This window comes from Thunnus thynnus, chromosome 15 (genome assembly GCF_963924715.1).
Source record: "Thunnus thynnus chromosome 15, fThuThy2.1, whole genome shotgun sequence".
In the NCBI taxonomy this organism is placed as follows: domain Eukaryota; kingdom Metazoa; phylum Chordata; class Actinopteri; order Scombriformes; family Scombridae; genus Thunnus; species Thunnus thynnus.
Window position 1 is genome coordinate 2,793,708 of NC_089531.1, and position 15,070 is coordinate 2,808,777.

Below are 15,070 nucleotides of genomic sequence, written 5' to 3' on the forward strand. Positions count from 1 at the left end.
AGGTCTCGAACTGCAGTCTCCCAGATCATAGACGACTGCGCTGACTACTGAGCTAAAACTTTACTCATCACCTCATTGCAGACAGACCTCTACCTATTTATACACCCAGTATTTTTATTTTCTTCCTGACAGCACAGCGTGTAACGTATAGGAGAGTACTTCAAAGACGATTCTTGCTTTCCACTTTTCATTTATTGCCTATTTTTTACCACCTAACATTTTTGAAAGGAGAAGGGGAACGACAGGTTATGGAGAGTCCCTTGAAAGCACTTTGCGTGTGTCAGTAGTTCAGCTTTATCTCTGGGGAACACCCCCAACTCCAGGAGTAATGTCAAAATTAGGAAATGTGCGTCATGTAGCAGGTGGATGTGACTCCCCTCGTTGAGACCTGCTGATAGACGTAACAGCGGAGCAGAGGAGAGACACTGAGACAGTGATGTAACCGACCTGCACGCTGGTATTTGAAATGCTTTTTTTTTCTTCTCAAAAACAAATACTGTTTATAATATTTGTATGGAACAAATATTCGTAAAAAAAACACAAGAAAAACAATATTTGTGCTTTGCTGAATAACGTATTTGTATTTGGGCCCAAACCTAGCAGGTAGTCATTATATGATCTGACTTCACATGCACTGCTGGGAAAATTCACTGGTCAAATGTCTACATTGTATTTAAATGAATGAACTATAATCACATTATTTTCTTTTAGTGATTTTTGTATTGGGTTGAATACACTGTAATTAATTTGTAGCTGATACATCAGATTTTTACGTTGCACATACTGTAAATAGTTGAAGTTTAAAAATCTTCAAGGGGAATGAAAGAATCTAGCTCGGGGCAGTTTGCACTTCATTTAATTTTAACAGATGAAGAGTATCTGGAGCAAATTCTGCCAAGTTTACTATGTACTTTAGTTTACTAGATCGTAATGAGAGAAGACGTGAGGTAGTTTGGAAGCTTTTACAGTTGACTTTTATGAGTGAACATCATGAGATGATTATTCTATCTTGTCAGTTATGAAGTTCATCCAACTTTTTTATACACAGAGAGATGATGAGTGTGAGATGTGTCATAACATAATGTGATGAAGAGGATTTAACAGCTGAGGTGATGATGGGGCAGCATGAAAGAACAGAATGTCTCTGATAGATTTTACATTTTTAAGTCAAGATGAATCTTGAATGATTAAATATTTGTTTGACTCAGTAAGAGGTTGTTGAGGTGGGAGGTGGACTGTTTGACCTTCAGGAGGAAAACTGATAGAGACACTATGAACATCATAAATCATCTGTGTGTGTGTGTGTGTGTGTGTGTGTGTGTGTGTGTGTGTGAGAGAGAGAGAGACAATCATTGTCCAGAAATTGTTTTCCTTAAAGTGTTCTGACATATTTTCATTTATCTTAAAAACTGCAATGTGTAAATTATTTAATCTATTTAATATGTGTGTGTGTGTGTGTGTGTGTGTGTGTGTGTGTGTGTGTGTGTGTGTGTGTTCAGTGAACTGTATCAGTCTCTGCAGTAGCTTCCAGCTATATACATGTGTATATATATATATATATATATACACACACACACACACACACACACACACACACATATATATATATATATATATATATATATGTATAATGATAACATTTTGTAATTTATTTCTAAAAAAGTGTATGTTTGAGTATCTGTAAAGATAGTTAGAGAATGAAATAAATAAATAATAATAGTTTTAGTGTTCATGTGTTGTAGTCAGTAGATTAAACTTATTAAAGAATTGAAATCATACTTCAACAGAGGTTAGATTTGATGTTCAGCCAAATGTTTCACATTCTGTATTAATGACAGCATTTAAAATAAATATTTTTTTGTAAAATACAGAATATTTAGTGTTAACATGTTCAAATTAAATGATTAAAACCTCTGTTGTTTTTGTTTGAGTGCAGCTGTTGAGTCAGATCAGTTCCTCTTCAGCTGAGGGAGGTTTTTGTACGACGTTGTATCACTGTGTGAACGGGAAGCTGTAACTCTGCTCACAGTAATAAACTCCTGAATCTTCAGCCTGAACTCCACTGATGGTCAGAGTGTAATCAGTATTTGATTTACTTCCACTAAAACGATCTGAAACTCCAGGCTGACGGTTTGTAGCTCCGGAAATCAGGAGTTTAGGAGCTTCTCCAGTTTTCTGAAGGTACCAGCCGAGGTAGCCATAAGCATTTGAACTGGTTTTACATCTGATGGAGACAGTCTGTCCTGGAACAACAGACTGAGATCCAGGAGACTGAGTCACAGTGATTTGTCCTGATGAACCTGGAAAACATGAAAAAGAGGAGAAGGGTTACTGAGACAAATCCAGCTTGGAGAAAGATGATCAGCATGAAAACAGAAGAGTATCATTTCTTTAACATGGAGAATAGATGGAAGAAGGGAAATGCTGCTTGTTTCAGTGTTTCTCCATCACAGCAGAACATCATTGTGGTGAACCTGGTTGCATCCTGAAGCAAAGTTTTCACAAGAGAGTCTCACCTTGAACAAGGAGCCCCAGGGTGGCCAGCAGTAGAGTCAGTGACATCATCATTGTGCTGCCGGCGTGTCAGTGGCTCTGAAAGGTCTGGACAGCCACTGATCAACACTGGCCTCTTAAAGGCTGGGAGCAGAGAGGCAGGACAGATATGCAAACACACAGAGTCAGTCAACTGTAGCTGTCCTCAACATATCATGCTGTTTCCTCCTCACTGCTGGGAAAACACAACATTTACATCATCCATAACATAAAGGAGTGACAATCTGAGGGACAGAATTTCATTAAGCAGTTGAAAAGACTGATGGGAAATGTGTAAAGGAAGAATTTTGAGGCTAATTTCACAGAATTGTTTTCAGTTTTTTTTTAAACATGGTTGATATTTTGTTTTTCTCAAGTGCAGAATGTGCAACTAGTGATGTGAAAGGCCTCAAATCCAGAGTTTTACAGATATAAGGAGATGTTTCTTCATTAAATGTGTTTGATTTCTTAAATGTGTATTCTATTGAATACACATTTATTTAAGATATGTATCATTTCTTTATGTCCTTTGAGAATATAACTTGTCATCCATATTATTTTCAAACATATTGGAATGATGTGTTTGATACTCCTCTTCCTTGGTTAAACATTTTTAGATGTATTTACTCGTCATCTTGCTCTACTTATTTATGGGCCTTTCATTTAAAAACGTTTTATAAGATGTTACCAACAAGAAAAATGTTTAAGATATGGAGAATGACTGAGGATAATATCTGTAGATTTTGTGGTGATGAGGAGGAGGATATTATGTGTTTATTTTGGTATTGTCCAGTGGTTTCATCCTTTTGGCAGCAGGTGGCAAATTGGTTATCTGAACAAGCAATCCTTTTACCTTTATCCCCTCTCAATATTATTTGGGGTTATCAAGATGATACAAATATGTTATTGAATATTATTGTGCTGCTTGGCAAGCTTTATATATTTGATTCTCCAAAAAAGCTGGTTTTGAGTTCCTTCATATTACATTTAAAACATTAATATTTGCAGGAAAAGATCATTATTAAATAATAATATTTTATTATTAAAGGCAGAGCAAAAAGCTCAGACATAAATAAATGGGAGATCTTGACAATATCAAAAACTTGGGATACAGAACTATGATTATTCTATGTTATCATAAATTAACATTATCTCTTTTTTATTTAGTTCCTTCTATAAAATGATGTGTTTAATTTAAATTGCTGTATAAGTGAATGTTTTTGAACCACAATCACATATAGTGCTTGACATGTTTGTACATATATGTATGTTTGTATATGTGTATATATATGTATATATGTGGTATGTCTGTTGTTTTTGTTTGTGTGTGTGAGTATTGAATATGTGGTATGTTTGTGTAAAATAAAACAAGAAAAAAAAAGATCTAATGCAAATTTAAAAATAGGAGTGAGAATAGTTAGAACACTTCTTATAACTTCTGATCTGATTAGTAACTGAAAGAAGGAAAAATTAGGATTTTGTGATGTTTGGTCGGATGTCATCAGCATACAAGCTGATCTTTTTAATGGTGTGAATGAAATGATGCCTGAGATGCCAGCCCGTTCTCACTCCCAACTCGTCACATATTGAAGCTTGGTCAGGACCCTGTACTGTCACATTTTAACGCACTGGGTACCCCTTTAGCATCATTTATCAACGCGCAGGGTAGTCCGATAGACTTCTGTTGAACTCCCACAACGTCTGAAATAGACGCCATGAGACCGATGACGTCTATATAAGGTGACAAATTTCAGCCTGGTCACCAGAATGAAACGTTGGCATTGTATGTTTGTGCAAACCACAGATACGTTGAATATCTACATTTCAACACCTGGAATATGGAGCATATTGACATTTCAACAGTACGTTTCATATCAACATTTCTGAAGTGACGTACTTCACATAACATCTATATAAGCTGACTTTCTTATTAGGAGGTGGAGGGGTTGTAACATTGTTGGCAGACAGAAAGTTGGAAATCAGCACAGAGCACGGTTCCTTGCCAGTTTTATTTTATTTTATATTTTAACTCAAATCATGACCTTTCCCTAACCCTAACCCAGTGGTTTTTGTGCCTAAACCTCACCAGACCTTAACCACCGTGTTGTCACACCATAAAATATGATTATTTTTTAACAGTGACTGCTGTGATACTGCACATTGAAAAATGACACTAAAGGGGTACCCAGTGCGTTAAAAAGTGAGGCTACGGGGTCCTGACCAAGCTTCCATATGTGACGAGTTGGGAGTGAGAACGTGTTGGAGATGCTGATGCATTTCCTAACGGAAGAAACCAGGAGTCCAAAAAAATCTAAAGAGGAGAAGAGAAACAAGTCCTCCATGTCTAATAAACATTTGTAATTATATTTGTATTGATATATATTTACATTTATGATGAAAGACAGTGAACGATCTGTATATACTTGTTAAAGACCTCCTGGTGTCTGTGTGTGTGTGTGTGTGTGTGTGTGTGTGTGTGTGTGTGTGTGTGTGTGTGTGTTCAGTGAACTGTATCAGTCTCTGCAGTAGCTTCCAGCTGCAGCAGTCAGTTCAGTTTCTGTTCAGTCTGACTGAGGGAGGTTTTTGTACGACGCTTTTTCACTGTGTGAACACCCACTGACTGTTGGGATAGTGGAAACTCTGACAGTAATAAACTGCTGCATCTTCAACCTGAACTCCACTGATGGTCAGAGTGAAGTCAGAGTCTGATCCACTGCCTGAAAAACGTTCAGGAATCCCTGATTCTCGAGTGGTAGCATCGTAAATGAGAAGTTTAGGAGCTTCTCCATCTTTCTGTTGGTACCAGGCTAAAGTGTCGGAAAGATAAACATCCTGACTGGTCCTACAGCTGATGGTTGTGGATCCTCCCAGAGCAGATCTCACTGCTGCAGGCTGAGTCACTGTGACCTGGCCTCTGGACTCTGAGGATACAGAGACAAAAACATAAAGCAGCGTCATGGTTTTGATGGTTTTGATGGTTTTGTCGGCTTCATTTCAAAGGGACGGATGTTCATAGAGGAGAGGAGTTTGATTCTCTGGACTTTACCTGTGAAGCAGCAGCAGAGGAGAGTCCAGATGAGGACGGAGATCAAAGTCATGTTTTTGATGAGGAGGATTTCTGTGGCTTCTGTTGTGATGAAGGACAGCTGTCAGTCATCCAGTGTTCAACTCTCAGGACTATAAACTCTCCCAGAGCACTGGAGCATGGTGCTGCTGATGCAAAGTGGCTCTCTATGGAAATGCTCTGACTAATTAACATAATCATCACATTCTCAAGTGATACTTTTTTAATGCTTGCAGTAATGCTGATCATTTTTGTATGTATGAACAATAAAGAAACTTTCATCAAATCATCTGTGTACAAACATATTATTACAATAATAAACTGCTGTCACATGTTACTGTGTTCAATGAATCTACAGATACTGAGTTTGTCTCTGGGTATATTCACAGGGATTTTATCATTTTTTGTCACCATTTTACTCTTAAATTATGGTAGTTTTTAAAGCATGTCAAAGTAAAGGATGAAAGGAGAACATTTTAACAGAATCAGTGAGTCTGTTCTACATGGTGTCCCTCACATGTGTCCTCTCTGTCCTGCTCTGTACTATATTGTTCTGTATTTCAGCATGGGGATGGAGGAGCAGAGACAGGAAGCTTGTAGGCAGATTGTGGGATTGACTGGTGTAATGCTGTATTGATGCTGATTTATACCTCTGTGTCTGAGTGTCTGTATTTGCACTAGCAAATGTTTGTCGTTCATCTGTTGGAGCTCAGAGGATCATAATGTAACTTATGTGCAACTTTTCAAACAATAATCTTCATGTAGCTGCGATTCACAAACTGTAGACACCACGAGAGCTTTGATCAGTCTGCAGCTGCTTCCACATGTTCAGTGTTCTGACTGAATATCTGCTCTTCCAAGTCATGTCACATTTTCTTATACAGCAAATTTCATACAGAAAGCAAGACAATGAGCTTCACAAGGGCAAGAGCAATACAATTATAAATACATAAAATACAAGCATACATATCATCATACATAAAAGCAAGCAAACATATGATTGTATACATGGATGCATAGGTAATTAAAGTACATAATAATTCAGTTAAAACAGGAGCAGATAGTTGCTCAACCTAGTTAAGCACAACAGTAAACAGAAATGTTTTAAGTCTACTTTTAAAGGAACTAAGTGTTGGGGCATCTCTAATATCACTTGGAAAGTCAGTCCATCTGTATGGAGCATAATAGCTGAATGCAGCTTCTCCTGCTTTAGAGCACTCACATGGGGGACAACAAGGAGACCACTGGCTGATGATGTGAGGTTTCTTGTTGGTTCATATGGCACAAGCAATTCCTTAATATAATTTGGAGCAGTACCATTCAGTGCCTTGTAGACGAGTAGGAGGACTTTAAAATCAATTCTAGCATTTACTGGAAGCCAGTGCAAGGAATTAAGAACAGGTGTGATATGTGCACTTTTCTTAGTCTCGTCTAAAATTCGTGCAGCATCATTCTGTATAAGCTGCAGGCGCTTAACAGTTTTTCGAGAGTCCAGAAAAAATAGTATTGCAATAGTCAAGTCTGCTTGTGACAAATGCATGTACTAGTTCTTCAGTGTCTGAATTTGACAGAAAGCCTCTGATTTTTGAGATATTTTTTGAGGTGATAGAAATCTGATGTTGTGACATTATTGATATGACAGTGAAAGTTAAGCTCAGCATCTATGATAACATCAATGTATCATGTCATGTAGCAGGTGGATGTGACTCCCCTCGTTGAGACCTGCTGATAGACGTAACAGCGGAGCAGAGGAGAGACACTGAGATAGTGATGTAACCAACCTGCACGCTGGTATTTGACATGTTTTTTTTTTTCTTCTCAAAAACAAATACTGTTTAAAATATTTGTATGGAACAAATATTTGTAAAAAAAAAAAACAAACAAACAAAAAAAGAGCAATATTTGTGCTTTGCTGAATAACATATTTGTATTTAGGCCCAACCCTAGCAGGTAGTCATTATATGATCTGACTTCACATGCACTGCTGGGAAAATTCACTGGTCAAATGTCTACATTGTATTTAAATGAATGAACTATAATCACATTATTTTCTTTTAGTGATTTTTGTATTGGGTTGAATACACTGTAATTAATTTGTAGCTGATACATCAGATTTTTACGTTGCACATACTGTAAATAATTGAAGTTTAAAAATCTTCAAGGGGAATGAAAGAATCTAGCTCGGGGCAGTTTACACTTCATTTAATTTTAACAGATGAAGAGTATCTGGAGCAAATTCTGCCAAGTTTACTATGTACTTTAGTTTACTAGATTGAAATGAGAGAAGACGTGAGGTAGTTTGGAAGCTTTTACAGTTGACTTTTATGAGTGAACATCATGAGATGATTATTCTATCTTGTCAGTTATGAAGTTCATACAACTTTTTATAATAGAGAGATGATGAGTGTGAAATGTGTCATAATATAATGTGATGAAGAGGATTTAACAGCTGAGGTGATGATGGGGCAGCATGAAAGAACAGAATGTCTCTGTTTAATAGATTTTACATTTTTGAGTCAAGATGAATCTTGAAAGATTAAATATTTGTTTGACTCAGTAAGAGGTTGTTGAGGTGGGAGGTGGACTGTTTGACCTTCAGGAGGAAAACTGATAGAGACACTATGAACATCATAAATCATCTGTGTGTGTGTGTGTGTGTGTGTGTGTGTGTGTGTGTGTGTGTGTTCAGTGAACTGTATCAGTCTCTGCAGTAGCTTCCAGCTGCAGCAGTCAGTTCAGTTTCTGTTCAGTCTGACTGAGGGAGGTTTTTGTACGACGCTTTTTCACTGTGTGAACACATACTGACTGTTGGGAAAGTGGAAACTCTGACAGTAGTAAACTCCTGAATCTTCAGCCTGAACTCCACTGACGGTCAGAGTGAAGTCAGAGTTTGATCCACTGCCTGAAAAACGATCTGGAATCCCTGATGCTCGAGTGGTAGCATCGTAAATGAGAAGTTTAGGAGCTTCTCCATCTTTCTGTTGGTACCAGGCTAAAGTGGTGGAAATAAAAACATCCTGACTGGTCCTACAGCTGATGGTTGTGGAGCCTCCCAGAGCAGATCTCACTGTTGCAGGCTGAGTCACTGTGATCTGGCCTCTGGACTCTGAGGATACAGAGACAAAAACATAAAGCAGCGTCATGGTTTTGATGGTTTTGATGGTTTTGTCGGCTTCATTTCAGAGGGACAGATGTACATAGAGGAGAGGAGTTTGATTCTCTGGACTTTACCTGTGAAGCAGCAGCAGAGGAGAGTCCAGATGAGGACAGAGATCAAAGTCATGTTTTTGATGAGGAGGATTTCTGTGGCTTCTGTTGTGATGAAGGACAGCTGTCAGTCATCCAGTGTTCAACTCTCAGGACTATAAACTCTCCCAGGGCACTGGAGCATGGTGCTGCTGATGCAAAGTGGCTCTCTATGGAAATGCTCTGACTGACTCCAACAGGGACTTGGATTACTCTGATGATGCTGCTTAATCAATGGATCAATCAATTTACCAGAGTATTGATTATCTATGTGTCAGTGATCATTTTCTGTGTTTCATTTATGTTCTGTGAACAGATTGTCTTCAGAAATGTCTGTTTTGATTCATTTTACATCTACAACACTCAGTTTTAATTCAAGACATAATTTAAAATACAGTAAACATGAAACAAAATGATTAATTTTAGAATAAGAATATAAATTATTGGCCTACTGTTATATATTTTCATATCATCCAGCTATGTTTCACAGACTGAGACTGTTTTTGTAGTTTGTTGTGTTCAAAGTCAGAGAGCCGTGTCTCTCTACAGTGAGAGGTTTTTGTACGACGACTCAGTCAGTTTGTATCACTGTGGTTGACTTTTGGTGGAGGAACCAGACTGGATGTTGGAAGTAAGTTTCTGCTCAAATATTAAATATCGAATCATCAGTTAAGTTTATAATTTCTGTGTCTGAACATTTGTAGTAGATAAGTAAGATAAGTAAGTTTCCACTGAGCTGATCTAAAACACTTTAAAGTCTCAATTTTATTGTTCATTTCTCCTCTTTAACCTTGAAGTTGAACTCAAAGCAGCTTTACTGAACTTTTCTTTACATGTTCCAGTTAGTTTGTTAAATGTGAACAGCAGAAAGATTAAAGAACAACAATCCTACTTTTAAACATGTTTTTAAATTTTAATCTTTAATCTCCAATTTGACCGAATGTTGAGTTAAATTTATTCTGAACAGTGTGGGTGATGATAAAAAAAAATGCTGAACGTCTCTCATCATTTAAAATGACAGAAATTGTCTTTTAACCTCAGTTTGAAATATTTCTTTGTTCTTAAAGATATTTGTTTCTTTAATATGTCTCAACATGTTGTGTATATTACGGCTGTCTGTTAGTTTTTGCTCATAATGTCCTTCAACACTGAATCTGATTAACTGTTGCTCTTTTGATAGTTTTGTCAGTAAATTTGTTGGTATAAATTCTAAAATTAAATCAAGGATGTCTAAGATATATTTACAAACTTTATATCTTTATTTTCAGTAACTAGTGTAAAATAAAATGCAGTAAAGAGTCATATGAGGACTCTTTCTGTGCTGATCTGCATGAGAGGTTTCTTAAAGGGAAGTGAAACAATGTGTGAGTGAGTGACTGGTGGAGCAGAAAAAACATCTGACAGAAACTCCTTAAAGGGGAAAATCCACTCTCACACAGTAAAGGTGTCCAAGTGTCTGGTGTTCGATTGACAGCTGTGTGGTCCCTGTCCTCTAATGTGATTGGTGTCTCCTAGGTGATGTCCGCCCCACCCTGACGGTGCTGCCCCCCTCCAGCGAGGAGCTGCAGCAGGGGAAGGCCACGCTCATGTGTCTGGCCAACGATGGCTTCCCCTCAGACTGGAGTCTGGCCTGGAAGGTGGACGGCAGCAGCAGCAGCAGCTTGGAGCAGAGCAGGAGCCCCGGGGTGCTGCAGAAGGACGGCCGCTACAGCTGGAGCAGCACCCTGAGGCTCCCTGCAGACCAGTGGAGGAAGGTGGTTTCTGTGACCTGTGAGGCCACCCAGGGCTCCCAGACTCCAGTCTCAGAGACACTGAGGAGAGACCAGTGTTCCCAGTCCTGACCTGACTCACTGCTACTGCTTTTACTCTGCTACTGCTCTCACTCTGATCTCTGCAACTATCTCTCTCTTTTATTTCACATGTTTCAGTAACAATATTTACTTGCTTGTTGTAATGTTTCAATATAATTTCAGTATTTCCAGACAATAAAGATCTGTTCATCGAATCACTTGTTTTCATGTTTATTATTATAAAAGTGTCTTAATTATTTTCACTTAATGGTAACAATAATAATATTAAATCCTGATAAAACTGAGTTATAAATGTTTCAACTGCTCTATGAAGACTTCAGAAGGAAAATGTAAGATCACATAATGTATTGATTCATATACTGTATATTAGGAAAGTATTTACACTCAAACAACACTCTTAGATATTATGTGATTAGTGCTACACAGTCATGGTGGTAGTAAGTCCATAATTTGTTTTCATAGTTTACAGTAAAGTCATAATAATTGCAGAAAATGCTTTGCTGGAGTCACTTCAGATATGTCTGTAATAATTAGTAATTGAGTATTTTTAATGAAAAATCCTCCAATCATCTTAAGTTACTGAAGTGTGTCAGTACAAAGAGTCTAATATTTTTATTTTTTCAAATGTATTAAAAGAATATACATAATCTTTTAAACAAATTCACAAAACCCCCAGAAATATGTTGTAATTCTGAAATAAAAAGCAAAATATCATCAGCATAAAGAGATATAAAATGAGTGTGATCTGACATTTTAACCCTGGACATTTTTACAAACTGCTTCTGCTGAAGCTGAAACACAAAGACAAATGAAAGAGATGAAAAAAGGGAAATAATTCAAGTATTAATTAATTACTTAATCAATTAAATGTTTTTTGGTTTATATTATAAATACTTGCTGCTGGAATAAAAACATGCAAAATGACAAATATATGTCACATGACATGATTAGTAATTTTACAACACAAATGATAGTAAATTTTATCATGATAACATTTTGTAATTTATTTCTAAAAAGTTGTATGTTTGAGTATCTATGAAAAATAAATGAGAGAGATGAAATAAATAAATAATAATAGTTTTAGTGTTCATGTGTTGTAGTCAGTAGATAAAACTTATTAAAGAATTGAAATCATACTTCAACAGAGGTTAGATTTGATATTCAGACGAATGTTTCATATTCTGTATTAATGAAAGTATTTAAAATAAATCTTTTCTTGTTAAATACAGAATATTTAGTGTTAAAATGTTCAAATTAAATTATGAAAACCTCTGTTGTTTTAATTTGAGTGCAGCTGTTGAGTCAGATCAGTTCCTCTTCAGCTGAGGGAGGTTTTTGTACGACATTGTATCACTGTGTGAACGGGCTGCTGTAACCCTTCTGACAGTAATAAACTCCTGAATCTTCAGCCTGAACTCCACTGATGGTCAGAGTGTAGTCAGTCCCAGATCCACTTCCACTAAAACGATCTGAAACTCCAGGCTGACGGTTTGTAGCTCCATAAATCAGGAGTTTAGGAGCTTCTCCAGGTTTCTGAAGGTACCAGCTGAGGTAGCTATAAACATTTGTACTGGTTTTACATCTGATGGAGACAGTCTGTCCTGGAACAAGAGACTGAGATCCAGGAGACTGAGTCACAGTGATTTGTCCTGATGAACCTGGAAAACATGAAAAGAGGAGAAGGGTTATTGAGACAAATCCAGCTTGGAGAAAGATGATCAACATGAAAACAGAAGAGTATCATTTCTTTAACATGGAGAATAGATGGAAGAAGGTAAATGCTGCTTGTTTCAGTGTTTCTCCATCACAGCAAAACATCATTGTGGTGAACCTGGTTGCATCCTGAAGCATAGTTTTCACAAGAGAGTCTCACCCTGAACAAGGAGCCCCAGGGTGGCCAGCAGTAGAGTCAGTGACATCATCATTGTGCTGCCGGCGTGTCAGTGGCTCTGAAAGGTCTGGACAGCCACTGATCAACACTGGCCTCTTAACGGCTGGGAGCAGAGAGGCAGGACAGATATGCAAACACACAGAGTCAGTGAACTGTAGCTGTCCTCAACATATCATGCTGTTTCCTCCTCACTGCTGGGAGAACTCAACATTTACATCATCCATAACATAAAGGAGTGACAATCTGAGGGAGAGAATTTCATTAAGCAGTTAGAAAGACTGATGTGAAATGTGTAAAGGAAGAATTTTGAGGCTTATTTCATAGAATTGTTTTCAGTTTTTTTAACATGGTTGATATTTTGTTTTTCTCAAGTGCAGAATGTGCAACTAGTGATGTGAAAGGCCTCAAATCCAGAGTTTTACAGACAGATGGAGGTGTTTCTTCATTAAATGCGTTTGATTACTTAAATGTGTATTCTATTGAATACACATTTATTTAAGATATGTATCATTTCTTTATGTCCTTTGAGAATATAACTTCTCATTCATATTATTTTCAAACATATTGGAATGATGCGTTTGATACTCCTCTTCCTTGGTTAAACATTTTTAGATGTATTTACTCGTCATCTTGCTCTACTTATTTATGGGCCTTTCAGTTAAAAAAATTATAAGATGTTACCAACAAGAAAAATGTTTAAGATATGGAGAATAACTCAGGATAATATCTGTAGATTTTGTGGTGATGAGGAGGAGGATATTATACATTTATTTTGGTGTTGTCCAGTGGTTTCATCCTTTTGGCAGCAGGTGGTAAAGTGGTTATCTGAACAAGTAATCCTTTTACCTTTATCCCCTCTCAATATTATTTGGGGTTATCAAGATGATAAAAACATGTTATTGAATATTATTGTGTTGCTTGGCAAGCTTTATATGTTTGATTCCCTAAAAAAGCTGGTTTTGAGTTCCTTCATATTACATTTAAAACATTCATATTTGCAGGAAAAGATCATTATTAAATAATTATATATTATTATTAAAAGCAGAGCAAAAAGCTCAGACATAAATAAATGGGAGATCTTGACAATATCAAAAACTTGGGATACAGAACTATGATTATTCTTTGTTATCATAAATTAACATTATCTCTTTTTTATTTAGTTCCTTCTATAAAATGATGTATTTAATTTAAATTGCTGTATAAGTGAATATTTTTGAACCACAATCACATATAGTGCTTGACATGTTTGTACATATATGTATGTTTGTATATGTGTATATATATGTATATATGTGGTATGTCTGTTGTTTTTGTTTGTGTGTGAGTATTGAATATGTGTTTTATGTTTATGTAAAATAAAACAAGAAAAAAAAAGATCTAATGCAAATTTAAAAATGGGAGTGAGAATAGTTAGAACACTTCTTATAACTTCTGATCTGATTAGTAACTGAAAGAAGGAAAAATTAGGATTTTGTGATGTTTGGTCGGATGTCATCAGCATACTAGCTGATCTTTTTAATGGTGTGAATGAAATGATGCCTGAGATGCCAGCCCGTTCTCACTCCCAACTCGTCACATATTGAAGCTTGGTCAGGACCCTGTACTGTCACATTTTAACGCACTGGGTACCCCTTTAGCGTCATTTTTCAACATGCAGGGTAGTCCAATAGACTTCTGTTGAACTCCCACAACGTCTGAAATAGACGCCATGAGACTGATGACGTCTATATAAGGTGACAAATTTCAGCCTGGTTGCCAGAATAAAACGTTGGCATTATATGTTTGTGCAAACCACAGGTACTTTGAATATCTACATTTCAACACCTGGAATATGGAGCATATTAACATTTCAACTATACGTTTCATATCAACATTTCTGAAGTGACGTACTTCACATGACATCTATATGAGCTCACTTTCTTATTAGGAGGTGGAGGGGTTGTAACGTTGTTGGCAGAAAGGTGGAAAACATCACAGAGCACGGTTCCTTGCTGTTTTTATTTTATTTTTTATTTTAACTCAAATCATGATCTTTCCCTAACCCTAACCCAGTGGGTTTTTGTTCCTAATCCTCACCAGACCTTAACCGCCGTGTTGTCACACCATAAAATATAATTATTTTTTAACAGTGACTGCTGTGATACTGCCCATTGAAAAATGATGCTAAAGAGGTACCCAGTGTGTTAAAAAGTGACGCTACGGGGTCCTGACCAAGCTTCCATATGTGACCAGTTGGGAGTGAGAACGTGTTGGAGATGCTGATGCATTTCCTAACGGAAGAAACCAGGAGTCCAAAAAAATCTAAACAGGAGAAGAGAAACAAGTCCTCCATGTCTAATAAACATTTGTAATTATATTTGTGTTGATATATATTTACATTTATGATGGAAGATAGTGAACGATCTGTATATACTTGTTAAAGACCTACTGGTGTGTGTGTGTGTGTGTGTGTGTGTGTGTGTGTGTATGTGTGTGTGTGTGTGTGTGTGTGTGTGTTCAGTGAACTGTATCAGTCTCTGCAGTAGC

At 36.9% G+C, this 15,070-nt stretch overlaps 3 gene segments (V, D, J or C); 1 reads left to right on the forward strand and 2 right to left on the reverse strand.

Annotated features, from left to right (window-relative positions):
* Positions 1-1,992: 1,992 nt before the first annotated feature.
* Positions 1,993-2,568, reverse strand: LOC137198580 (Ig kappa chain V-V region MOPC 21-like). The segment is given in 2 exon segments: positions 1,993-2,300; positions 2,517-2,568. Coding segments are annotated over 2 exon segments (360 nt in total).
* A 6,873-nt stretch (positions 2,569-9,441) lies between these two features.
* LOC137199092 (Ig kappa-b4 chain C region-like) lies at positions 9,442-10,825 on the forward strand. The segment is given in 2 exon segments: positions 9,442-9,473; positions 10,358-10,825. A coding segment is annotated over 1 exon segment (255 nt).
* Positions 10,826-12,003: 1,178 nt separating this feature from the next.
* On the reverse strand, positions 12,004-12,578 carry LOC137199086 (Ig kappa chain V-V region MOPC 21-like). The segment is given in 2 exon segments: positions 12,004-12,311; positions 12,527-12,578. Coding segments are annotated over 2 exon segments (360 nt in total).
* Positions 12,579-15,070: the final 2,492 nt, after the last annotated feature.